The 27,363-nt window shown below is 36.7% G+C and overlaps 2 protein-coding genes across 4 annotated transcripts in view; both read right to left on the bottom strand.

The window, feature by feature from the left end:
* Positions 1-24,881, bottom strand: part of LOC121857779 (histone-lysine N-methyltransferase EHMT2-like) — a 30,378-nt gene extending 5,497 nt beyond the window's left edge. Inside the window, exons 1-17 of one of the 3 annotated variants that reach the window (XM_042353968.1) lie at positions 24,626-24,881; positions 19,920-20,012; positions 13,643-13,791; positions 12,537-12,645; positions 12,101-12,294; positions 11,605-11,805; positions 10,537-10,604; positions 9,377-9,606; positions 8,062-8,234; positions 7,492-7,650; positions 6,195-6,401; positions 5,854-5,998; positions 5,548-5,659; positions 5,292-5,446; positions 4,367-4,462; positions 3,373-3,548; positions 673-781 (exon numbers count right to left, since the gene is read on the bottom strand). In XM_042353968.1, the coding sequence (XP_042209902.1) occupies positions 706-781; positions 3,373-3,548; positions 4,367-4,462; positions 5,292-5,446; positions 5,548-5,659; positions 5,854-5,998; positions 6,195-6,401; positions 7,492-7,650; positions 8,062-8,234; positions 9,377-9,606; positions 10,537-10,604; positions 11,605-11,805; positions 12,101-12,294; positions 12,537-12,645; positions 13,643-13,677 (2,136 nt within the window). In that variant the 5' untranslated portion in view covers positions 13,678-13,791; positions 19,920-20,012; positions 24,626-24,881 and the 3' untranslated portion in view covers positions 673-705. The remainder of the gene's footprint in view (positions 1-672; positions 782-3,372; positions 3,549-4,366; positions 4,463-5,291; positions 5,447-5,547; positions 5,660-5,853; positions 5,999-6,194; positions 6,402-7,491; positions 7,651-8,061; positions 8,235-9,376; positions 9,607-10,536; positions 10,605-11,604; positions 11,806-12,100; positions 12,295-12,536; positions 12,646-13,642; positions 13,792-19,919; positions 20,013-24,625) is intronic. The other 2 variants (XM_042353966.1, XM_042353967.1) reach the window with 2 other exon arrangements.
* Positions 24,608-27,284, bottom strand: LOC121857648 (retinitis pigmentosa 1-like 1 protein). The gene is made up of 4 exons (XM_042353710.1): positions 26,876-27,284; positions 26,119-26,517; positions 24,929-25,993; positions 24,608-24,777 (listed from the first exon to the last, which is right to left on the bottom strand). Exons 1-4 carry the CDS (start codon positions 27,282-27,284, stop codon positions 24,608-24,610), a joined length of 2,043 nt encoding a protein of 680 aa, XP_042209644.1.
* Between the last annotated feature and the right edge of the window lie 79 nt (positions 27,285-27,363).

Here is a 27,363-nt window from a genome sequence, read left to right as displayed (position 1 = left end):
GGAAAAGAAACACTAAAGCATGACATGTCTGTTACAGCCATAAATAAATTAAAGACGGTAAATGAAGGACGTGTCTGTTTATACTCTTGATCCCAGCCACCCTACACTATACAGGACAAGGTTTGAAAGGATGAGTGACCTACTTATAACTATTACTACAGCCAGAATGAGTAGAATCCTGCTTACAGTAAACTATTGTTGCAGCACTACCCTCAAGCTCCTGGACATAACTTAGTTTGGTTCAGTTGTCTCTCAATGAAAAGTCCTTCTTTATTATAGTTGTTTGTAATGTTAGAGACATCAAATGGTAGAAATGAAGGTAGGAGGGCCAGGAGAAGGCAGAGACTCAGATGGATGCATGGAATTAAGAGTTGGGACCCCAGAGAGACAAAATCTAGGAGTGATTGATCATTCCCACTAACTAATGTTCTTTGTTTAATTGATTAACTCAGTCTTCAAACTCTTTTGCTTTAGATGTCTCTCCTAAGCGTCATGATGTCAAAAAAACTGGATGCCTCACAAATACCTATATCAAACTGATTAATTATGTGAGAAGAATATCTGAGAATTTCCCACCTCCACTGACATGAAAAAAACTGATGCAGAAGCATACCCACACCTCTGGTCATCCACAAGACATAAATTATGTCTGACATTTTCCTTATTACTTACCCAAACCTTTACATGACTAAAGAGTGTCCAGCCCTAGGGTCTGATCACTTGCTTTTGTTTCAGCAACCTGTCCTCTAGAATGCGCTCTCGAATGCTCTTTACCCAAATCCTGTAACATTTGACATTTCAGTAGAACTAAGGGAATGGACTCCAGTTCTACTCATCGGTTACCTAAATCTCAACAAATAATCTTCCCAAAAATGTTCCATTTACAAACGAAATGATAAATCTAGAAAAGGAAATTCTCTCCCCATTCTATAATTATCAAATAACTTTCTTCACCTTAGATTGGTCTCTGTCCAGAAGACTGTAGAATGCATAAAAGCATCTACTTTTCCAAAGAGATTTTGTTGAGTTTGTTTGACTGATGTTCACAAATTTAAAGGGAACAATTTTGAAATGGAACTACTTCTTTCTATCAAGCCTTTTTCTGCTGCAACGCTGGGTGGTCAGAACCAAGAGTAAGCACGAACATACAGTCTGGCATTACATAAACCGGTATTTATACTTTAGTAAATAAAGCATCTAATAAGTATAGACACATAAGACTGCACTCATTCATGAACATTTAAATTATCAAAAATAAGAAAGGGAACAGCTGGTAAAGTCCTTGCATTCTAATAATTGTTTTGTTTAAGCAATTATAACTTGATATTTGTTATACAGGGGGCCCCAAAAATTTGCCAGGGTTACGTTCTCAAAATGGCCGCGAATTGCCAAATCTGTGAATAGCATTTGCGGACCGGAAAAGGGGGGGGGGGGTATTGTATATGTGTGTGTCACCCTCAAGTCCGTGCTCTATTAACAAATTAATAGAGCACGGACTTGAGGGTAGGCTGTCACATTTTTAATAAATTTGTTTCTGATTATTTGTGAGAGTATTTTCCCATTATTATTTATTTGTATGTGTTTTGTGTGTGTGTGTGTGTGTGTGTGTCCACACACACACACACATATATTTACAATACAGGTAAAGGAAATTACTGTTTCTGGAACAAATGGCTCCCTGTCCCAGCCACGAAAATGCCAGCAACTTTAAAACTACCCACAGACATTCTTGGGTACATCCAGGGTGTCATCCGCAAATAAACAAGAACTGCGAAGTAAAAATACGAGAACTTGGGGGGCGTACTGTACTTGCATCTTCTTCATTATCTTGATTAAATGTCCCACTTAATAACACTCTTGGTTTCATCCACTGTAAAAGTTGAGTTGTTTCCATCAACCTTTGCATGTGTTGTATGGTTCCTTGGACTTTCCTACTGTACACCCCATTAACTGTCTCTATTGATGTTTCTTCCTTCTTTATTTTCCTTGGTTCTTTGATCATTTAAACATTGTCTTCTCCAGCCTCGAGATCCCCTTAATGAGCATGTAACAAGACCCTTGGATAGTCATACAGCATGTTAACTACTTCCTGGTGGGAGGGTCACAGCAGGTGGGAGGGTCACAGCAGGTTGGAGGTGTCCAGTCCATCTTTCACACTCTCTGAACAGTTCAGTGATGGCAGAGTCTCTAGTCACTTCTCATTTTTCAGTGTAAAGATGAACCCATAAACAGCTTGGTGAGGTACAGTTGGGAAGAGATGGAAGTAGCAGCAGTATTATCAAAGAGAACTCCAGCAAGGTGTCTTGAACCCAAGCACAAAGTTGATGCCTGTGAAATCTATTCAAGTCACAGGGTAAGTGTAGGAAGCTGTATTCGTAATTAATATTTTAAGAAAAATTATCACTTGATTCTCTTGCTGCTTTACATAGGCAGGAAGTCCTCAAAGGATCAGTACCCTCCAGGCTACCATCCTGACACCAGTATATGTCAACTGAGGCAGATTGTCAGAATGATTCAAAACCAACAGTTGTACATTCTGTTGTTGTTGTTGTTCTACTACAGGTATAATAGATGATGACTGTATCTGATAAATAACATAACTTGTTTTTTATACAAAAAGCTATCTACATTTCCATAAATGATCCAAGAACCACTACTAACCCCACAGTCAGACTGAGGATCAGCAAGAATAAAGGTGACTTTGCCTTGTCTAGTTCGGCTACAGTACACATTAAATGTTTATACAGGATAATCTAGATAGAAATTATAAATATTGTGGTGCTACCCATCCCTCAAAGGCAGACATGTGGGATAAAATAGTAAAACTGATGAGGTTTACAAATTACAGCTGCCAAAAACCGTAATGTACAAAGTACAGTCAACAATAAAATTTTCTGCACCTTTACTGTGTTATACATTATGACACACTACCAAGAATTCTGACAAACATACAGGTATGGGTTTTATGTATTCCTGTTAATTTCTCTGAATTAACTAAATGTGTTATACAGAAAGTATTGTAGTGGTTAAACAATGATCACACAATCAGAAGTACCAACCTTACCCATAAACACAGACTCAGTCAATGATCATTACAAAGGCCATCAAACCCGAGGGTGCAGAAAATATTTTTGTTGACTGTACATGATGCATCTTAATGGGGAAATTATGGCAAAAATTAAAATTAAAAGATGTATATGTTCAAGCAACATGTGTGGCATGACTGCAGTCCTTGTGTATGAGGCATCCTCTTGTAAATCCTGAAAACAACATTAATAGATAGAATTTCTCACACACATATTTGTTTATGATGTTTTAAAGCCTATGAAACTTGAAGGCTGGCCACTAGTAATATGTTCCTAAACAACTAACCCAAGCTCCTCGTCAGCTTCAATATCACGATTTGCGAAGAAAGCAATTCTTGGGAAGGTTAGATCTTGATGGTCAATGAAGACTTTGACTGGTGTAAGGTTTGCTTCACACAGATGGTTGATGAAGCGAGCTATATTACCATATGCTCTTGCATCAATACAGAAGGTTTCACTATCCTGAAAGAAAACTTTACATCAGTATCATTCACTGAAGGTTATGCTGTACCTCAGTTTAATAATGTCAACACGTGCAAAGGAAGGGCTACAAAATGTGGAGGGTGGTAAGGGGGTGCAGAAATTTCTCTCTCAAAATGGATAATTAAAATTATACCACATTAAAAAAAATTTAGTTACAAATTGCAAAAATTAAGGACAATTTCAGATTTACAAAGCACAATTTAGTAGTAATGAAAATTTCTCAGGTAAATTGTACAATGAATAGAAAATTTTGTTTCCTACCTCCAATACTTCACTAAACACAAAATAATCTATAACATTGAACATAATACAATTAAACTAAAACTTAACTACTGTAAACTACTGTATATATAACATAATAAAGGCGTTATCCAGTAGTCTTCTCGACTAAGAGGAACCCTTGACCAGGATCATCAGCTCTGGGGTCACCTATGTTGATGTTATCTATTAGAGGACTAAATAGGGTAAATACTGTACACTTATGGTCAGAAATTTGACACTTGTATCTGTGAGTGGAAGGATGATGGTCTGTAAAGAATGTTAAAGAATGGGAAGATGTGTTATGAATGTTTTAACTAATCATGGGGAAATCAATGTGTAATAAGCATGTTTGTATGTAGAGACTGTGGTGGTGCATGGAAATTATTTTATGGGATGGAATAGTGTTAAGGTTTTGTGTGTTTTCAGTAAACATGGTGTGGTGGTGGTGTATTGTGATGGTTTATGTAAATCCTGGGTTGTGAGAAGTATTGGTTCAAAATGTGAATAATAATATATGAAGAAGTTTCAAGATTTACCTTATTATCAAGATCAAACAAGTAAGAGTCATCCTGTCTCTGGTCAGCCTCCAAATCAGTAATGATCTCTCCCACATATTCACACACATAGGAGCCCTGTAACATCATATAATACAGTTACTATCTAAGTTCAGACTATATCTCTGTTAGCTGGAACAATTGATGCAGAGCACTTCCGGGAATGACATATTTCCGGGTAACGGAAAAATGTTCTCGGAAGTTCCGGAGATGTACTTTACACCATCTCTCAAAGCCAGAAAAATACTCCCCTATCCCTGGAATTTTCCGGAATCTTCCAGGTATTGGCAAAAATTTCTCAGAATTTTCCAGAAAATCGTCCCCAAAGCCAGATTTTTCTGGAAATTCTGGAAAATTCCGGGTTTGGGAACGATTTTTAGAGAAACTTTCAATTCCGGCTATAAGAGAGTTCCGGGGTTGAGGGATTCCTGCTAACGGAGATATTACTGTACACTATTTTTTTTATGTATTAAATTTTACACAACATAATACTGTACAGTAATTTTACAACACAAACTGTAAAAAAACAATTTAGGTTATACTTTATGTTATGGTATTAAATGCACATTACTAAAAAATAAAATTAACTTCATCAAATTCATTTAAATTTTCCATTAAAATGATGATTCATTTTCAGAAGCTTTACAAAATTTTGACTCCAAGTTATACCATGACATAATTAAGTACATCTGTCACATTCCTAAATTTCTTCAGTTATTCTTTATACAAATAGAGTTCAATCATATGGTGAAAATTCAGAGTAAATTCATTACACTGTAGGAGGGAAAGATGCACTACTGCATGCCTCCACACTACTGTACGTTCCTTATTGTATTCTGTTATATGGAATGATTACTGAACCAGCATGAATAACAAAAATTAATGTAATTTATCAACAAACTCTTACCTTTTGAATGGTCTTAAGTGCACGAACACCCCAACCCTTTTCTGTTGTTTTGAACAACTGCATGTGGGCGGAAATCCCATGTTGTACCACACGATTATTGCAAGATAATTTGTTGCAACGACAAGCTCGGTTACACTCAAAGATCATCGGTGGATCTGAAAATACTGACACAGTAAGTTAAAAAGAAAAGACCATCAGGATTACAATCCAGGCTACATCAACACACAACTGCAATCCTCTATGACAATGTTAATACCTGCATAGTTGAAGTCTGGCAGGAGGCGACCATCTGGGTCATACCAACACTGGAAGTTGAGCTGACCACAGCCACAGTGGTCTGCATTACAGCCGTCCTCACACTCACACCACTGTGTTTAATTAAAAATTAAAAATATATAACTGCTGTACTGTACCATAGAAAACCCTACAGTGTTTATGTGACTCAAGAGTAAGAATGAAGACCTGAGAATTATATGTTCATTCTGTTAGCTTTAGTAAACTCCAGTAGTGTATATCAAACAAGAAACTATTTCTTTAAGTCAACAACATTAATAAAACAGACCTTCAATGACGTAATCGTGCGGTCAATGATAACGTTGGATGCCTCGCAGTTCTCGGCGATATACAAGTAGTCTTTGGGGAGCAGGTCATCATCATTACCGTTGACACATGGTATTGGTACTTCCTCTTTGCCTCCAGCAATGTCACTGTTTACAAGTGAAAATGAGAGTTAATCCACTTGAGTTTATCTTCCTTGTACAGATTTATCTAAGTTGATTCATTTTCATTTATCTCTATCTGTTTTTTCTTGTCCTGCCTATTATATATACACACATAAAAAAACATTTTCCACAGTAATACTAAAAATTATATAAAAGGTTACTTCACAACTTGCTGTCTTACCTGCTCAAGATCTTTTCAGTGCGGATGTTGTTTTGTTGCATCATTTCTATCAGTTTGCTATTTAAAGTTAGTTGTAAGTAAACATCCGAGTCTGGCAAGGCACAGTCAACAGGTGTCTGGCATTTGGCATTCAATACATCTAGACGTGCACCTCGGGCCAGTAATAGGACCACAGCGTCAATGTGGTTCTGTCTAGCAGCAATGTGTCTGAAGGTGGAAATGTTTTAGACTAATTAAAGTCATGTTATATCATCAATTGGTAACCCTGCCCTTTACAATCTATTAAAAATACACTCAAATAAAACTTCCTATCGAGCCAATTATATAAATACAGTACAGTATACAGAAAAATCTTGCTAGTCTGGAACTAAATGGGGGAATGGGGAGGAAGGGTCCAAATCACCTTACAGTCCGGACTACCCGTTATATGAAGAAGAAATGCATTATAAATAAAGTACAGTATAATAAAATTATAAGCTCTTAAAACAGTAAATTAATACCACAACCACACAATGATGGCAACAAACTAAGAGTACTGTAGCTACCTAATTATTTAGTGAGTGTTTCAGAGGTAGACAGGAGCTCAACACCACTTAAATGATGAAGCTCATACCTCTTGTGAACAACCTTTACCAGTTGTGTCACGGTTATTCTTGTTGACACACAACTCTACTTGTACTACCATCACTGATATCAAACTCTAAAGGCAACATGGATATACAGTACTGTACTGTATTACCTTTTCATTTTATTCTTTTCTATTTTAGGACCCATTTTAAACACTTTCTAGGACCCTAAAAGATAGAAAGAAGAACAAGTGTCTTTAAAGGAATGTTTTTGGTGTATGGTTTGGGGCTGTAGTCTCATACACTATATTTCCCACTGGAATACATAGAATGATATAACATGATTTCATATTGCATGACAATTTTTGGCCCAACTCATGTTATATACAGTAGAGGGTCTTCGCTATCTACCTTGTAACCTCTATTTCTGTTTTTACAGCTCTTTCATTTCTTCTCACTCTTTAGTCTGGTGCAGAACCCAGCATAATGTAACCTTAATTCTAAATTCTTAAATCTGTTTGTGTATTCTACAGATACAGTATGTTGGTCAGATATTTGCTGATGGCTTAAACTCTTCAGCATGTTCTACTACTGCTATAGGCAAATATTAAGAATAAGCTACACTGGCAGGAAAACAAATGAAGAAGTACTAAGAGTGACAAGAAAGTGCCAAGACTAGTAGATACACCAACACGTACTTGATCACATCCTCAACAGTATACAGTACTCACAAAGGTGTATCTCCATGAGCATTCATGGACCGCAGTGAGCACCCACGATCTAGGACCATTGAACAGATATGAGTAGACCCAGAGAAGGCTGCCCAGTGTAATGCTGTGTTTTGCTCCACATCACACAGTTGTGGATTTCCTCCACGATCCAGTAAAAATCTGAAAACATATAATAATGGATTGATTATGCTAAACCAAATGTAGCTTAATTGTTCTTATTTCTAAACTTTATACAGTAGCATTATATTTCCTTTATTTCTAAACAATATTAGAGTACAGTATTGTAATGATGTGCACTTGGAGCACAGAATCCCCAGTTTTTCCCAGGGAGTCTTACATCACTAAACCAAATTTTGACCAATCATTAAACAAGAAAGGGTGTTTAAAAATATCATTAAGTGAATGAACATTAAACGAGATACGCCTGTACAGCGTTTCCATCATGAATTAACTATAGTTAATCCTTGTCATTTAGCATTATATCCATCCTCAAAATACACTTTATGTCCTGCTTTCCTGTTACTCTAGTACACTCCCGGATAAACTAACTCATCATTCTAGAACACTTACGTGACAACATTAATAAATCTATTTTCTGAAGCCCAAACCAGTGGAGTCCAGCCTCCCTCATCTTGCATATTGACAGCATGTCTGCTAAGTCTCCCTGAGTCCAAGATGTGTTGACAAGCTAAAAGGTTTCCACATTTTGCAGCCAGATGAAGACAGGTCATGCCATCCTGAGTCTAAAAGAAATATAAAAATGAATAAACAAAACAAAGATATACAGCACAGAGGGTCCCCAACTTACGAACGCCCGCCAATATGGACGGGTTTAAACTTGAAATTTACAGTATTTTACTTACCTGATAACTTATTTTTTACTTTAATTTACTGTATTTCGTCATTCTATTTCTTCTTTTGTCTTAAATTAAGTGATTTTAGATGTATATAAGGACTCAGGCTATGATATACCTGTAGTGGGATTTTAAACATTGCTCTGTAAATATGCACACTTGTTCCAACTTACGTACAAATCCGACTTAAGAACGTCCTCAGGAATGGAACCCGTTCATAACCCGAGGACCCCCTGTACATACTTTCCTCCGGCAAAGCCTCAAAATGTAATGTTCTTTGCAGAGGTTACAATACTGAAGCTTGAGCGGAGTATAAACATCTACCTAAGATTTGGATACAGTGTTAACTATGAACCAAGCAAGGTGTGTTGATAAAGTAAGGGGACACTAAGACAACTGTTATGGGATGGGTAAATTTTTTCATATGTGAGGTTAAAGGAGGATACTGCAGATAAAACACTTATCATCATCGTCTTATGGCCATTTTCCACACTTGCAGGAGTTAGCCGTGATCATTCATTATCACTAGCTTTTCATAGTTGTATCATTGCATTCATTTGTCTTATTTTATATTATACAAATATAATTCAAAAGCTTTTTTATGGAAGAATTATCAAAATTTCAGCATAAACCTCCCCAATGATACTAAAGCCAGCAAACAAATGACAGCGGTTTGTTACTCCTCTTTATATCTCTTCTCTTATTTACACAAGCTAGGGAGATAAAAGTCTATTATCTTTAAACCCTCACCCACTACTGTGTACAGAAGCTTAATGGTGGTGTAGAAAGTGTCAATATGAAGGGAATTACACCATAGATGGGGGTAATCATATTTTGCAATCATACTTGATTACATTTGATTACACTTATTCAAATAATTGTTATTATAATCCATTTCACTGCCCATGAAATATCCCCATGCCTGCCATACACACTGGAGTGATAGTACTGTACTGTACCATCATTGATAACATACTATACTCCACTAGGTGTTCATTCTAACATTTCCAGAAGGTTTTCAACTATCTCACCTTGGCCATGAGTGATGCTCCTGCTTGTATTAAATAGTGAACTAAATTATTCTGTTCTTTGGTAATGCCAACCATCAGAGGTGTCATAAGCTGAGTGTCAGTCATGTCTATAGTTGCACCAGCAAGGGTCAACACATGCAGAGCTGCAAGACTTCCATAGGCTGCTGCAACGTGCATTCCAGTTTGATTTCCATACTCCTTCACCTTCACATTGGGGTTCATACCATGCACTGAAAAATAAATTGAATTTCATACAGTAGGTTTTCACACCTTCATTAAAAATAATGTACTGGAAGCAGCTATTATGAACTGGAAGTAGCTATGATAAACTGGTAGCAGCTAAGTGTGTTATGGGTAAGAAGCTTCCATTCAGTACTTGTTCCAATTCATTTGTACACAAGTGAATCCATAGCTTTCCTTAGAGTCTAAACTGATTTAAAGATTCTTCTATTTTATGGTGGGGGAAGGATGGAGATGACCATAGAAGCCAATAATAATAATAATAATAATAATAATAATACTGTATGAAGTGAGCAACGTAACATTGAAAATGTCTGGGAAGACCAAGGCACCCAGGAAAACTGTTTCTCTGGAGGTGAAGCTTGAAATTGTGAAGCTGTGTGGTAGTCAGAGTGAACATCTCCACTCCACCTTTAAGAGTCCCCTTAGCCTTGAAGGGGACCTGTGATGATGACCAGGCTTGTTCTCAGTGATGCGGGGGAGCGTTGTAGGTGTATTATTAGTGTAGGAATTTTTTTTCAGCGATACACTTGGGTATTGGACTGGCTGGGAACGTATCCCACTGAATCCCATGTTGTAATGATACCGATTTAGAATATTTTGACCTGTGATGGGTTCTTTCAAAAACTTGACCCCATCGTAAATAGGGGGATACCTTTATACAGCTTCCTGTGTGCTGAGACAGTGCAGATAAATGACAATATTAAACAGTAAGGCAACTTTACCCAAGATAGCCAACAAAGCTGCCAGATAATTATTTCCAGGAAGATCCTTTGCTTAGGCTTAGTCTCTAATCAGTAATACTGTAGTATGTCTACAGGAGTATTATCAAAAGTCTATTTGATAGACTTCAACAAGCATTACTATGTATCTATATGACACAGCTACCTACTGTACATCAAACATGGTACTGTACTTACCTAAAACGTGCAGTAATTTTTCCAAGTCATTTTGTTTGCATGCCCAATAAATTCCTTTTGGTGAAGGTCTGAAAATATTAAATACAATACTTAATATGATGCATATCTTGCAGTAAATTGTTAATATATAATTAACAACCATTTTATTCAATTAAAAGTCAAGAGGGCATGAAAGACGTAATATAAAACTACTGTACTGTACTGTATTGTACAGGGTATAAGGGTTTTTAAGGCTTTATTGGAATTTAAGGGGCTTAACAAGTTAAGTACTTCCACAACAACACGAACACACCAAAACCGCACCTCAGAAATCCATGGTTGGCCAGTAATTAGCATTGAAGTACAGTAATGTTATTTAAATCTTCCAAGTGTAATTACAACCACTAATTACCTTAAAATTAACTTACAGTATAGACCATAGATTCGTAAGCAACATGCTCAGGAGTACTTATACTCATATTTTAAATAAAATTCCAGAGATCGAGATTTTGGGCCAAAACGCCTAAAACATTAAGCCTTTGTAATTTTTCAATTGAAATATACTTTTCTTTTGGAGTTGGAACTTAAGAGGTTAACAAATTACGTACCTCCAGAATAACACAAAAACAACAAAATTGTACCTTGGAAACCCATAACCGGTGAGTAATTAGCACTGAAAAAATGTCATTAAAATCTTCCAAGTGTTTTTACGACCACTAAAACTACGACTACTATTAGTTGCATTTCTCTGGAACATATCCCCGGCATATAGTAATAAAGACCCCTTGTACTGTTGTCAATTAACAACTGCCATACACTGCATTTGGTTTTATTACTTTACTGTGCACTGTACTTGTTTATGGTACAGTATTTAAAGAAAATGTGATAATTTTACAAGCCAAAATTGTATTTTTTTCTGTTACTCTTTATCTTTGACTTTATTTCCTTTCACCCAAAATCTGAACCTCGCCCCCCTCATAAAATCCTGGTTCCGCCCTTGCTGCCATACATATTACCTAAAAAATACAACTACTGTACGTTACTGTACTTTCAATACCCATACAGTATATGAAACAAACACAAACTTACTTGATATTAATTGATTTGCCATCATTGATGGACCGGATGGCCTCTTGAAGTTTTTCTCGTCCAAAACCGAGCGGTAACTTGTGGGCGGATATAACACGGCCATTACGAAGTTCTAAATTCGGTTCATTCTCTGGTAATGATTCTGCTTCAACCACTGCCTCAGGGACCACTTTCTTTGACCAGGTCATACGGGCCGATGCTCTGCCAAAAGAGTAGGTTTATACACGTAAACCAATCATGTTGGATGAATAGTGACAAATTGGTGAGGATGTATTCAACACTTGACAGTTCAGGACAGTATTGTAATAGGTATGAGAGACTTTTATTTATGGAAGTGTTAGCAATGTTTTTCCTGAAGATTAACGTGATGGATGTGTGAGAGCTTGTGATTAAGGCATTTCTGGAAAGGTGCTACAGATATTAACATGTAACAGCAATGATATAATATACAGTACTGCATTAGTCAAACCCACAATAAAAAGAATAGAGTACTCACTCTTTCCTCTCCTGGTGCTGTTTAAGATACACTACAGGTTTTCTATTGAGTTTTAGCTCCAGCTGGACCTCCTTTGGTGGCTCCTCTGCACCACAGTGAGGACATAGTGTTGTACCAGCTAATACCAGACCACACAATTTATGGTAGTAGTGACGCATGCCACACTTGTCCCAGGAACACTCATAGAAGATGCCCTATTGTGTGAGCAAGAGTCTGCACTTAGATCTCCCATCCAAGATCAAAGAAGATCAAACATATAGAGACTGTTCCAAAAACAAACTGAAGTGACCCAGACATCAACTGAATCAGTATATTTACTCAGCAGTTGGTTTAAAATATGATAAGTGGCACATAATTTAAGTTCTGTTATTCATCCTGCAAAGTGACATTACTTGCCGGAGTAGGGAGAGCAATACTGTATTATAGATAGACTAACCTGAGTGCAGAAGAGTCCACAGCACGGACAGCAGTTGTGCCGACGTAAGCGTTGTCTGTGGATGTCACACAGCAGCATAAAGGGAATCTTTCCACTCACACGCAGATACCTGAAGAGACCAAGGATTGCTCTTCACATATTCTTGTACAACTATTTACAGGAGAAACATAAACTATGTCTATCTCTATAAATCATACTCAGTAAAACAATGAGCTGACTGACTTAATCCATTACCAATTATGTACAGTTCATTAAAAAATATCTTATTATTATCAAATATATTACCTTATTTATTATTAAAATATAAACTGTCTTTAATGGGGGTAAAGTACACTAGTCTAATCAGATTTGATACAGCCCTAACGAGAACTAATACGTAGGTATGAGGTGACAGTTTATGTGCTGGGGTAAGCACTGGCCGTTATATTCTCATATGATCTGCCTCTTATGGTGTATGGTATGTACTATCAGTAATATTATATAAAAAATTTACAATTTGTAATTTGATTTTAAAATAATGGAGATGAAGATGGACTGTGCCAGCCTGGCACAGTCCATCTTGATCTCCATGACACACACACACACATTCGTCGTCTGCTCTCTTCCCAGGAGGCTCACTGTCACCATTGTTTGAATTATTTTACCTAAAATCTTACTATTTTTCTGTGGCTGAATGTGTGTTTAGCTTCAAGCTGACCAATCACAGTGCAGCATTATAGGGGAATCCATTCTAAGAGTGGGGGAATAATCTGCTAACTCACGGGTCTGAGAGGAGGAAAGAGGCCAAGGGATTGCTCGCTGGCAGGAGTTCCATATGACTGCGAGTGTCAGTGGGAATTTCAAGAACACACATTTAACGGTTCAGACAAATGTTTCTTGCCCGGAAAAGATCTGGACTATCCGAAATCCGGACTTTCGAGAGTTTACTGTGCAGTATATAGTATCTTAAAAAAAAAAAAAAAAGTTACATACAAGGTTACAATAATAGACCAAGCTTATGACTGAAAGGGTTAAAATTCAATGAGCAGTTGATTATGTACCCCCAAAAAATTATTTAATACTACAACTGTGACATTTTATTAACCTAACAATCTGTGCTGCCTTACCTCTGGTTTGTGACAACATTGCAACAGCCAATCATCCGTCCATCAAATGAATCAACAGCCTGGCAGTATAGATCCCCAGTAACTCCTACAGCTACAGGATTTTCTTTGATGCGACACTTGCACAGCACATTGGTTAGGCTCGGTGTAGCCTAAGGCAGAGAAGGAAGGTACAGTAACAGTATACTGCACTGTACTTTTTATCATCCCCTGTTACAAGAATATTGCCAACTTTATTTACTTTAGCTAGAAGAAAACTATGGCTCTCAAAACTTGACCTATTTTCTATACTGTTCTAAGAAAATATATACAGTACTGTAATCATTACTGTCAGCAGTTACTAAACTTCAACACTTAAATACATTACACTTACCTGTACACAAATGAAAGGCTCAATATTATGAGACAACCTTAAGAAAATCTCTCACAAACAGTACTGTACTAAACCTTTTCATTAAAAGACATTTCACATGCATCTCAAGTGCCATCAATTCACAGTCAACATTATCCTTTCATAACAAAAAATAAATAAAACAAAATCCCAAATTGCACTTCTTGTTATATACTGTATACAGTACTCATTGTAATACACCGATTCTCACATGACAAGAGTGATAAGCTTAAACAACACTGAAGGAATCAACCCCACAGTGCTTAGATGGCAGTGTTCTCACTTACCATCTCAGTGGTCATGGATCACAGCCTGCAGGGGCAGTAGTGTTGCTCCTGAATATGAAGTTGCTAAGAATATCTAGTCCCAAGACCAAAGCCATCCATGACAGTGAGCACAAGCTAAGTGCACTTAAGTATCAAATAAAAGAATAAGCTTCAGAAAAAGGATATGTTGGCTCCAAAGGTGGATTTCACCCTCCTCCCCACTGGCTCATGATATAAGTTTGTCTGCCCAAAAATCATAACAATAAATATAAGATCTACTGTATTATAATTTATTGGCTTCTCATGGAGCTAAAATAAGAATATCTTTCCCTTACCACTTCAGTAACAAGAAACAAGAAATGTAAAGGAGTCTGATGTGGGAATGGATATTAATCTTCCAATCTCTATATGAACTGTGACAGGAAGCTGACAATTTTCCAGCCCAATATAAACTTACCTAATACAGAAACTATGATTCATTTAGGAGAATACATCATGACTTAAATACAAAATAATAATTTTCTTCATCTGATATATTCTACAGTCAAACAAAGCCTTTATTTCACTCCTCTTTATAAGTTTATCACATTTTATGGTCTTATAACAACTTTCTCTAACACTGATAATGCTCCCCAAATATTCATGAAGCAGCATAATGGGGTGTACACACTTGGACGTGATCATTTAGAGAACACCTCAAGCTATGCATAGGATTCCCAGAGTGAGTTGTGACAACAAAATATTAAATGTTTTCAAGAAATATTTTTGCTCTGTTTTTCCCATTCACCAGTTTTGTTAAAGGTTGGAATGCCTTTACTCATCCACCTGCAAATTTAGCCACCAAAAACAAGTGGGCTAGAAGATCCCTGACAGGCCAGCTTGACAGTAGTGTTCAGCCTCACTCTGTCACATCACCAGTACTAGACATCAATCAGCTTTATCAACCACAAAGCAACAACTGATTGTTACAATTATTTTACAGTAATTTGCTAAGCATCCTGATAATCATTACATATAACTGTTTATGAGTTTCTGTAATACAAATCCCAGAAATTATGTATTTAGACCTATGATAGAAGGAAAAATAGCTCTGTTTATAGAGGCTGAGGGGGTGATGGAGTGATAAAAGATAGCAGGGACCTGCAAGATTGATGTCAGATGACAAACAAGGTGTCCACAGAGGTAATGTGATGGACGTTTTTGACAAGAGGTTGATAACCCATAGAATGAAAGAGGGAAGCAGAATAATGTATGAAGGAGAGAATAAGAGAGGGGTTAAGTAAAAAAGATTAGGTAATGGATTCATGTAGTGAATTGGCAGTAGGAAGCATCTTTTGTTGTGGTCATCCCTACCCAGGTGAGTGGGCATGTGTGCTATGTAATGTGTGTCTGAGCTTTTGAGTTAAATTACAGCATATCTCAATACAGTACAGTACCTATATGTGAGAACATCAGGGCTCGAGTTGTAAAAAGTTATATCATAGAATCTGTGAATCAAAGTCAAAGTCTGTGCAGCATATGGCTGTCACTGCCTCAACCAAGTTATTGTACAAAACAATGTCTTCTGTGCATTACTGGCAAATCGTTTTTTATATTTTCTAGCGTTTTATCTCTTCCGTAATTTTTCTGATGTTTTGTAACGGGTTTTGATTGATTTTTTTAAACCCATACTTGGCCTAATACATAGATCATCTTACGCAAGTGGTCTTCTCTGAGCGGCCTATTATGTAGATCTACATATTGTATCTTTAAAATTTCCGTGGCATCTGAAATGGCCCAGTGTGATGTACTGTGAATGATGCCCTGCTCTGAGCTACTATCATACAATAAAAAACTACTAAACATGAAAAATAAGCATCGTAAATACTATATGTAAATACCTACATAAGTATCATAGAAGTAAGAAACTTTGGCGATAAAGATATTCACGTTAGCAGGGTTGCGTAAGTGAGTAGCAAGATGTGTTGTGCACTTCATAATATAAACAATGTTAGTGTGATCCAATCAACTTGAAACTGACAAGCTACCACTTTTAGCAATAAACTAGATATTGTACTGTACTGTATTATATAAGTGATTAAAAGTGATCAAATTCAGTGAGGGGAACAGTGAGCATATAACTCCAGGAGTTGAAAAGAGAGACTCCATGTGACAACACTATAATGATGCATGAGACAACAAGTCCAGCACTCAACACCTTGTGCCCCACGAGCTTGAAAATGGTAAGTACAGTACAAACAAAATTAATGCTATTCTTGGGTTTTATACAACAAACTGGACCTAATTGTGAAAAAAATTAAAATCACACTTTTGGCAGACCAGGGAATCACATACAAAGATTCCAGGCGAGTTTGTGATTTAAGATGGTATAATAGAATAACAACAGCCATACAGGTATCCCCCATTATCCAAGTGAGTTAGGTTCCTTGTGAAACATTCAGATAATGAATGGGAAAAATAGTGTTCAGTTCCTCAGTGATAAGAAACCCCCAATATTACACCTAAAAAAATTTAATACGTTCACAAAAAAAAAAAACCTACCTAACTATTAAAAGGTAATTGTTAAGCTAAATAAAGTACAAGTATACTGTACAGTTGGTACATTACCTTATTGGAGATCATTCAGGGCTCACAAGGGGATGAGGAAGGATGGGTAGATTTGAATTTTAATTGATTGAAATTGCCAATCTGAATATAAGCAAGGACTGCTATCGAATAGTGAAAGAAGGATCTAAGAATAAAATTTGGGGCTAAGAGAATTTTCGGATAGCGAACATTTGGTTATCGAGATATACCACCTGGCTTATGTGCAAAACAAGTACTGTAGTTCAGTACTTATATTTATTTCATGGGTGCTACTAGAGCCCCCCGCCGGTCTTCTCATGAGTCACTGCAATACTGTACATTATCATTGAACAATATATGTAAACAATATTAGGCACAATATTACATAATGTTGTAAAGTCTTGAAAATTGGAGAAGTAATATCAACCAAAATGTGTTCCTCTGAATATTTTCATAACACAAATTATTTAGTAAAAAGTCAACAACCTGATCGTTTGGCCTCAACTCAAGCTCTGGTGAACATACTGAGATGTGTGTGTACAGTATAAGTCTTTTATAGCACAAGAATAATTCAAACTTGTAGGATATAATAAAAAATATTGTGCAAGCAATTTGGAAAGTGCAAAATCTGATAGACTATTATTTCTACAGTGTGGGTTGAATCTTACTGTGGTAAAGCAATGTCCACTCATGTATGATTAAAGCAGAAATTTGTTTAACCTTTGTATCAGTTATGATACAAGGTTACTATGACCCCTTGTTAGTTAAGAAGGAAGCCTAAACTTTCTTACCTTGATGTACAATAATATAAATTCAGAAAATGTCATTGTAAAGGGTATCACTGCTTCACAAAGTGCTTTAAAACTTTATAAAATACACATCAGCATTAAGAGCTTCTCAAGTATGCAGCATTGCAGTCTTAACATATATAAAGCACTGTTCTTAGCAGTCCATTGTTACTCAATCATACACTCCTCTCACTCATGTAATCAAAGAAAAATAATATGGCTGGTTAACTGTACTGTAACTACACTTGAGTACCAGGAATAAAAAAATATTTTTTTGGAAATAATAAATTTTCCAAAACATTTTAAAAGTTCCCTCCAAATCTCATCAGATGACCTTGCCTAGGTCGTGGGTTGGTCAGCTGATGGCACAGTGTCTCCCGCATGTCATCCCATGTTTTCTGAGAGCTGGACGGTATCACCTGTGCACTTACCAGTATGCTGTCCACAGTACTCTTTAATCACTCAGATAGCACTGTGGATTCTAACCAGGTGTGCTGCCCTTTCATAATATATAAGGGCAGAGAGAGAGAGAGAGAATGGTACTGAGTTCAGTACTGCAAAAAGAAAAAGTTCTTAGTATGAAAGATAAAGGGGAAATTATCTAAAAACTTGGATAAGTGGCAGTCAACAAGTAAACTCCATGACCAGTATGTTGCAAGACCCACAACAATTTATGGCTTGAAGAAGAAATGGGACAAATTACTCAATTTTCAACACTTCAACCCAAGTTAACCCTTTGACTGCATAAATCACCAAAGTGCGACTGAAAATAAATTACTCTTATCTGCATAAAATACAATAATGACATCCACCTTCAAAAAACTTTTCCATTACACTGAGGTGAGCAAGAACTCTTGCCACACTACAGTGTCAGCACCACATGTGAGGCTGAACCCATGTTAACGTAAGCCCAGCCTCCTGCCTCTCAGCTGACTGTATCCACCCATACACTGGTACACATCTCCTGTGCTATAACTTCATATTAACCATAACATAGGTCAATTATCGATTACTCGTGCTGTTTCCTCATCAATATTTTAAATTTTGTAAGGAATGCACCGTTTTTTTTCTTCACATATTGAACAAGTATGTGATTAGTTCTTGTCACTACCGCTACAACCACAGATGATATACATGTACAGTAGCAGCAGCCCACACCAATGACCGATCGCAGGCTGCTCTTTATCCAAATGAAAACTGATGAATATTATTAAATATTTCAACTTCTGAAAGCCTATTGGATCCAAGCATTTCAGATTCCTGATACTTAAGTATAATGCATACCAAGGGTGGCCCAAAAGTTACCAGGTAAATATTGTACAGTATAAAGTAAAAAATATTTGTCTAGAATTTTTTATGATAGTTAAGATATTTATTTACTGATTACCTCACAAGATTGCCACTGAAGAGTATATTACTGTAGCTGTTTGAATAGTTATCTGATTGCTCAAATCTTAATTGGCTCAAGACACTAAGGCCACCCTGTATATGATGTTATTACCATGTTGGATGTGGTATGGGTATGCAGTTATAGCCAAAATTCCCTCAACACCCAGCAATATACGGCATTAACTTGTGGGTCATATACAGTAAGTTATTAGCTTACAGTTGGTAAATGTTGCCTTTTATAACAATATAGTGTATGTCAGAACACCAATACAGCATTAAAAAAACCACTATAATTAAAAGTAAAATCTGAGTAAGTTAATGTTAACATCCAAATCCTCCTTGTATTCATGACCCTCAAGCAGATGTCATATTTCGCCAAAAGTATTGAGAAAATTTGTTCCCTAAGTGTACCACGATTCCAACTTGCAATAAACAGAATTAAAAGGTTCAAAGTGTGCGCTTGTTTTAACGTAGAGTACTGTAAAGTTTATCAAAAGTACCCTGTAGATAGTGTCTGTTGAAGGTATAGCATAAACAAAACAAATAAAATAAGCAATGCAATAATCATCTGATGGTAGAGTATTTAGCCCATGAAAATGTTCCTGTAACATTACACCATGTACCTTGTCTCCATCTGACTTCAGTCCACTGAAATGTTTATTGGTGAAACAAAGCAATAAGATAAAAGCTCAAGGCAACTGAAACCTTCATTATGCACTCACGCTAAATTAAATAAGATTAAAATAAGCAAAAAGTGTAACAGATAGTATAAGAACTTTTGAAGTCATCTATTGTCAAACATACTTTCATCTGTACAAAGCTTGGCAAATTTCTTTTAAAACCAAACAAAATAAATGAAACAGACTTAAAATCAAACATACAGAAAGTACATTTCCCTGCTGCTGACAGCTCTGGGTCAAGGTCAGTGGTGGAGACAGGATATAGCGCTGGCGCTCTTCCGGTGATACCGGGGTCTGAGGGTCAAGAATGCCACTTGAGAAGATGATGATAAGAGGATTGTATTTAGCAGTCATGGTTATGGTAAAGGTAAAGCCTCATATCAAAGTGAGAAAGTTTCAAAAACTAAAAATAAAATAAAATAGAATAAAGAAAAATAAAATAGAGAAAAAGATTCATGAATGTATCAGGTGAACAATGAATTTGAAATGTGTACATGAATAATCAAGTGCCTCTTTCCTTCCACTATTGAAAGTAAATCTGGGTAATGTTCTCATGAAGTCTTATAGAGGTGACACAAGTAAGGGCTAACTACTGAACAATAAATGGAAAAATCTGTAGATAAATCAGCGATACAATAAAATTAGTGGATGGTAAGAAATGTAAATAAGTCCACCTGTATATGAGCCGGGAAGAAACAACCTTTTTCCACCTTTGCTCTACAGTCTCTTCTCTCAGGTTATGGCCACTGAAATTACTCCAAATTCATGATGTGCATTGCAAACAAATTTCTACAATGTTCATGAATGCTGGTGCAGGGTCTATAACAGGCCAAACTCTTTAGCTCCCACTTACTGTACAGCCACAGCCCTGGTAAACACACAGTGAAGTATCCTTACATACCAAGAGGTTATGTCTACAAGTTACTACACAGCCTCTTACAGAAATAACCAAGTCATTTTTCACAACTGTTGATACTTAAACTAAACTTTCTGATACTGTACCATATTTACAGTGACTAGGACTGTTCTTACCAGCATATAAAAACAACCTGGTTTTCCTAAATATCATCAAGCATCAGCAATTCAAGTATTACATCACTTATAAACTTGATTACTACTGTACTTCTAACTGGGATCTGGAAGAGGACAGAAATTAAGGGAGTAGGGATGTGGCAGAGTGAGATACAGAACATCAGATCAAGAGTGAAGGATGCAAAACAGAGTGTGGCAGAGATGGATCCAAGCAGTCAACCTCTAACCTCAGGGAACAGCTAAAGGTAGAAGTTAATTTCCGTCAAGGGTTCAGGATTTAAGTTTTAGGAGTTCAGTAATGGCTTTCAGACCCAATTTAATTTGGCTCTGATGAATCACTGGTTCAGACAATACCATTCAGTTGTAGCAAAGTTGAAAATGAAAAAAAAGTGACTAATAAATATGTAAATGTTAGGTGAAGAGATAAAACCAAATTTTCAAAGTTTATAAAATGAAAAATTAAATATTTTCAACAAAAGATTAAAGGAAGTGACAAAGCTAAAGAAAAGCCTGCAATTACTTTGGGGAAAAAATTATATATTAAATACTGTACCTTAGTTAATAGTTATGGTATATTATTCTGCTTGTGAAAGGAATCACAAATGCTTTTTCTTGTTTTAATAACAAAAAGACCAGCAAAAACCTACCCATACTAAGTACATGTACTCCAAGAAGGTTAACTGATACCTATGCCTGGAACAAGTGCTGCATATGGCAAAAAAAATAAATAAATAAATAAAAAATAAAAAGTTTTCTCCTTATCTAAGAAATACAATTTCAATATTGTACAATAGTTTGGAACAACTGGCAGCCAATGAGTGCCGGTTGGAACATAATGCATTTATAGGTGCAACCCTTCCCTTCATACAGCACTCTCTTACTCTCAGATCTTATCAGTGTACATAGTGTGTAACTTAAATAAACCACAGAAAAGACTATAAGGGTTTACTTGGGGGGGGGAGGGGGTTAAAATTTAATGATGCAATTTGCATCACCGATGCAAATACTGTAGAGCTCCCTAATGATTTGATGCAATTCACTTCATGATACACAAGAGGGTTAACCATGTGATAATTTACACAAATGATATGTATGTACAGTAAAACCTCGATTAACCGACCACATATGGGGGGAAGGGGCCGACGGATAATCCGAAAGGTCGGTTAATAGTACAGGTTGTACCTCTCTAGTCCGGCAACCTCGGGACCTGAGCGGTGCTGGACCATGGAAATTCACCCTTTTCCTGGATAGATAGTGACTTGTGCTTATGCTTGGAAGCACTAGCACCACTTTCTCTGCATCATGGTCTCTTTGAAGACATATTGAAGGGTTAAATGTAGTATAGTAGCTTCTCAAATTTCGCGAGTTTTTAATTCTTAACTTATTTTATTGGAACACACAAAAAAATAAATAAATAAAAATTTTGACGGCGGAAACATAAATTTCGACGGGTTTGAACGGCCCGTCAACGTGCAGACGACGTGCATAATCGTGTAAACAGCGTCATTTCTCTTATGTACAAAAGGTTCATTATTGTTTATTACTGAATGTCTTTTTTATTGAATGATGTTTGTGTGAAAAATGAGCAATACAATTCATTAATAATACGTAGAATATTAAAACACACGAGGAAATGACACAGCATTGTTTTCGTTGATTACAAAGCCAGTGACTGACTGGTTCTACATATAAAACTGAAGAAAATAAGACCTTGGTTGTAGCTGTAGTAAAATTAATATGGTTGTTTTAAGTAATGTTATTTAATGTTAATAAATGGAACAATGGAAGTAGCTAACGATAATGGTAAAGAAAAAAGAGAGATTGCGTATGTAAGTGCGCATGTGCACACGTGAAAACATATCGTCATTACTTTACATAAGAATATGAAAGCAACACTTATTTACTGCTCATATATATTGAAGGGTTAAATGTTGTACTCTGTATAGACAAGCAGAGAGAGAGAGAGCAGCCGAACTGCCGGATGTAAACAAACCTTAATTTCCCACGGCTGTTTTTGTTTTTTAAGGGGATTAGCCCACCCGGGCATAGGTCACTGACCCACATTGGGGCCTGAGGGGCAAGAATTTAATACTCCTGTAATAATAATTCAGATAAGAAAAAACTGCCTATCTACCTATTGGACAAACTAAAATCGTTCCGGACCACAGAATGCCGGACCACAGAGGTACAACCTGTACATAAAGTCTACGGAAATAAACCATACATTTTCAAAGTACCTTTCCCTAACCTACCTCATTTAATTCCCTCTATTCTTTTCTGTTCATTTGCCATTCATATTTCAATAGAATTTGCTTTAAAGCATTAACCACTTTAGCAAATAAATATGAACCAGCATAGAAACCGTGAATAACAAATGGAAAAGTCAAAGAACATGTCATCTAAAAAAAATTGTGACCAAGTCCCAGGTTGCTCATATGACTTTCTACTTCATTTACACACAATTGCAGGGTCTCAATTGCTTCTCTTACTATTGACAACACAACATACATATATTGTTTCTTATATATATATATATATATATATATATATATATATATATATATATATATATATATATATATATATATATATATATATATATATATATATATATATATATATATATATATATATATATATATACAAAAATAAATCACTGTAAGATGTAGCGTGATCTAGGTATATGCTGATAACCACAAGGAAAGAAAGAAAGCAAAAAAGTTCCCAAACGTTTTTTGCATTGACTGGGATGCCTCCTCCTCAATATTACCATGTAATTCAATTGATAGTAGGAACATCATAGAATCTAGTCTTATTAAACATACCGAAGCATTCAATATGAATTTGAGTAACGGCATGTACAAGCTGGACAATTTTGTAATTAAGAAGATTTGTGACCAGGTGAGAAGGTCGGGTCACCTGACCATCTGACCTGACCACCAACCATTGTGTGATATTTAAAGATTAGTAGGGTCATTACCTAATACCTGACCATTGTGGACCTGGTCTCACCCTTCTCTGTATATATACACCTTGATTTGTATTTCTCTCTAGTCTGTACTCACCCCTGAAGATGTGAATTACACGAAAGTGCTTGGGAACTTCGTGTTTTCTTCTTTCCTTGTGGTTATCAGCATATACCTGAATCACCTTGCACCTACAGTGATTTACTTGCATATATATAACATATATATATATATATATATATATATATATATATATATATATATATATATATATATATATATATATATATATATATATATATATATATATATATATATATATATTACGTTTGTAGGTTGTACTGTATTGTACACACAGTACAACCTACAAAGGTAAGAGATCATTTACCAAACTTAAAAGGATAAAAAATATACCTGTTCTGCTTTAAGGAGTCAACTTTGATCAATGGCATTACTCAGCATAAAGAGATCATGTTAAAAAGTTGGACTTTCAGGACATTATTGAAGACTTTGCAGCAGCCAACAAGTGTACTTACTATAATTTATAAAATTATAATAACTGATAATAAACCATCGAGTTGTTAAATATTTTGATGCTTGATAAAAACTGTAGAGTACAGGTGTTATATTCAGTATGAAAATAAACATACGAGTAAAGTATGCTTATTTAGTTACTTGTGATTATATTCTTTCTGATTTTATTAGATCTTAGTTAACTTATAAAAGGAATAAACTCTCCCTCAAAATAAGAAAGCATACAATAGTAGTTTAATTTGCACAAATATATAGTGACATGCATCAATTTCCAGCTGGGTGACTTACCTATTACTGTAGTAGCAAAACAAATATAATTGGCAGGTTTCTTACATGATACAGTAGTAAAGAAATGCTTCAAGAATGTTTACTTACAACATAGGCCGACTGTGTACCGATGGGTTTAGACTGGTTTTTACCAGCATCCTCGGGAGATCTTGGAGCAGCAATGGCAAGGGATGTGGGCGAGCTATTACGACTTAACCTCTTGCTTTTCCTCACGCCTTCTCCCAGTGGATTGAGCTTCACTTAAGGAGTCACTGGAGTCAGAGTTATGTCCTTCAACACCAAGATCATCTAACCTTCTTTTGCTCACACTGTGTCGGCTTTCCCTAAGTGTCGATTGCCAGGATCATTTGAAGGAAGAGTCCCCACTGGTGTGGCTTAAGAGATGTTTACATATGACTTCCTGAGAAGGAGTGATTCCCATTTCTGATGGAACAGCAACACTTCCAGCTTCATTGGCCATTATGGGAACATTTTCTCCTGATACTGATTGGGATTCATCATTAGACTGTTGTGTAGGATTTTCTTCAAGTGCTTTTTCTCCAATTGCTACAGTAGCACTTTCTTCAGGAAGCATATCCTCAGTTCCAGGGGTTGCTGAATGTTCCAACTCTGCTACTGGACAATCAGTATCATTGAGTAAATTAGATGAATAATGAGATGCGTATGAAAGTGTGTCCCCTGCTGGTGTATCCTTATTTTCCTCAAGTACAATTTCTTCAGTTGGTTTGCTTGTAACATGACCATCAGGTTCTGAGTCTGCCATTGTTACCTTCACTTCTGTAATCTCACTGAGCTTCACTTCTTTGTCCAAACCTTCAGCTGAACTCGATTCATTATCAACCAAAACTTCTTTGACCAACTCTTCGTTAAGTGCCATTCCAGCATCACCACCTTCAATGCTAGTGGTAATTTTTTTTATTTCTTCAGTTGAAATATTAATAGGAGTAGCATCTTTACTGACACCACTTATTGTCTCATCAGAGTTCTTCAATACAGTAGGTTCTGCTGAATTATCCACGACAGCAAGTTTTAATGATGACTCTTCATTTGTACTATCAGTGGCTTCCTTTCCTTCATCAACTTTTTCACAAATTTCAGAGCTTTTGATATTGTCTTCATGACTCTCATTGTCTACATCCTCATCAATTTTGTCTTTATCCACAAAATCTTCATCAATATTTTCTACATCTATGTCATCACTCAATTCTTCATCTGCAGGAATATCTTCAACTTCACTATGAACAGGATTTACTAAGGCTTCTTCTGGATTTAAATCTTCCAAATCATCAGCTTCCCCATCTGCTTCAGGAGTTTCCACATTTTCCATTTCAATATCATTGTCTGCTGTTTCTGATAGTGCATCTTCCATCCCGTCCTGCCCCTGATATGAAAGTTGCTCTGAGGGGACGTCTTGTGACGAAGAGTCTATAGATTCCACGTCAATTTCCTCAGAGACTATCAATCCGTTTCTTGAGAATTATCAAAACCAAGCCTTCCATAACCCATCCTTCCCCTTTCTCTCCTTTTCTTCCTCTTAAATGAATAACTCAGGCCTTTGAAATGTTTCTTCTTTTTCTTGCCTGTTTTGGTGAATCCTATGTCTGAATCTTCCTTCTTTCCTCCTCTACTTGGATAAGCTTTAGTCATGGGTACACTTTCTTGCCTTTTTAGCATTTCAGGAATTGTCTTCTGTTTCCCCTTCTTGACAGTACTGGAAGAATCAAGACTACCATCCCGGGAGTTGGAGATGCGCTGTGATCGTTTTGGTTCAGACTGAGGTAAGTGTCGCCTGTAACTCGCGCTGTTACGCCTCTGTCGGCTGCCTGCCTCAGGTTCTGAAGTTCCCTCTTTTTCTCCCTCAACCTTTCCTCTGCCTCTTCTCCCCGAGCCACTGACCGGTGAATTATTGGAATTATTGAGGGAAGAACTAATACCCTCTTCGTTAGAAACTCTTCCCTTTCCACGGCCTCGACTTGAACCTGGAGTTATATTGGTGTTCATTGCATCATCAGATTTCTCACCATCACTTCTCTGTTTCCCACGTCCCTTGTTATCACAACTGTAATCTTCTTTAACGATGCTCCTCCTTTTCCTTTTCCACGCCCGAAAGGCGTCATGAGCTCGTTATCAACAATGGTTCTACCTCTTCCACGATCTTTTGTTTGCATTTGACGACGTATGTGATTCTGTATTAGCATTCTGAGAATCTTCTTCTGAACTCGACCGAGCCTTACTACGACTTTTGGCAGGAATAATGGGCGATTCAGTTTCAGAATCATTTCCTGCATCGCCATCCTCCACCAAAGGCTTGCCCACCCCTTTTTTTCCCTCGGGTACTTGGTGTCCCTTCCTCCGTCTTGAACTCGATCTCTGGGACTTCAGGAGTACTGGTGGTCTCTTCAATGAGATCTTTTTCACCACCAGATTTTCTATCTTGTAAACCTCTTCTTGTTCGTCCCTGTGTGGAGGTAGTACTGGACGAAGCAGTTGGTGAAGTATTAGGTGTAGGGGGTTCAGAGGTCTCTTTCCTCACTTTCTTTAGAGCATTAGTAATGGGGTGTATGGTATTTGTATTTGCTGGAGGTGGTGGTGTCTGTTGTGTAACTGGTGTTTCAGGTGTCTTCTCTACAGCATCTAATACTTCACTCTTTCGTTTCCGTGTAAGCCTGGGGACTCGTCCAGTTCTCTTTGGATCTGGAGGCACAGATCCCTCTGGGATGGTGGTAGAGTTAAACTGACGAGACATCATTTCCAATAACTTATTTTTTCTATCTCCAATCTGGGCTGCAAGATCCATTGCATCAACCTTTCTCCCAACTTCTTTG

The sequence above is a fragment of the Homarus americanus genome, unplaced genomic scaffold (genome assembly GCF_018991925.1).
Source record: "Homarus americanus isolate GMGI-L3 unplaced genomic scaffold, GMGI_Hamer_2.0 scaffold16712, whole genome shotgun sequence".
NCBI lineage: Eukaryota > Metazoa > Arthropoda > Malacostraca > Decapoda > Nephropidae > Homarus > Homarus americanus.
This window is presented reverse-complemented; position numbering and strand designations above follow the sequence as displayed.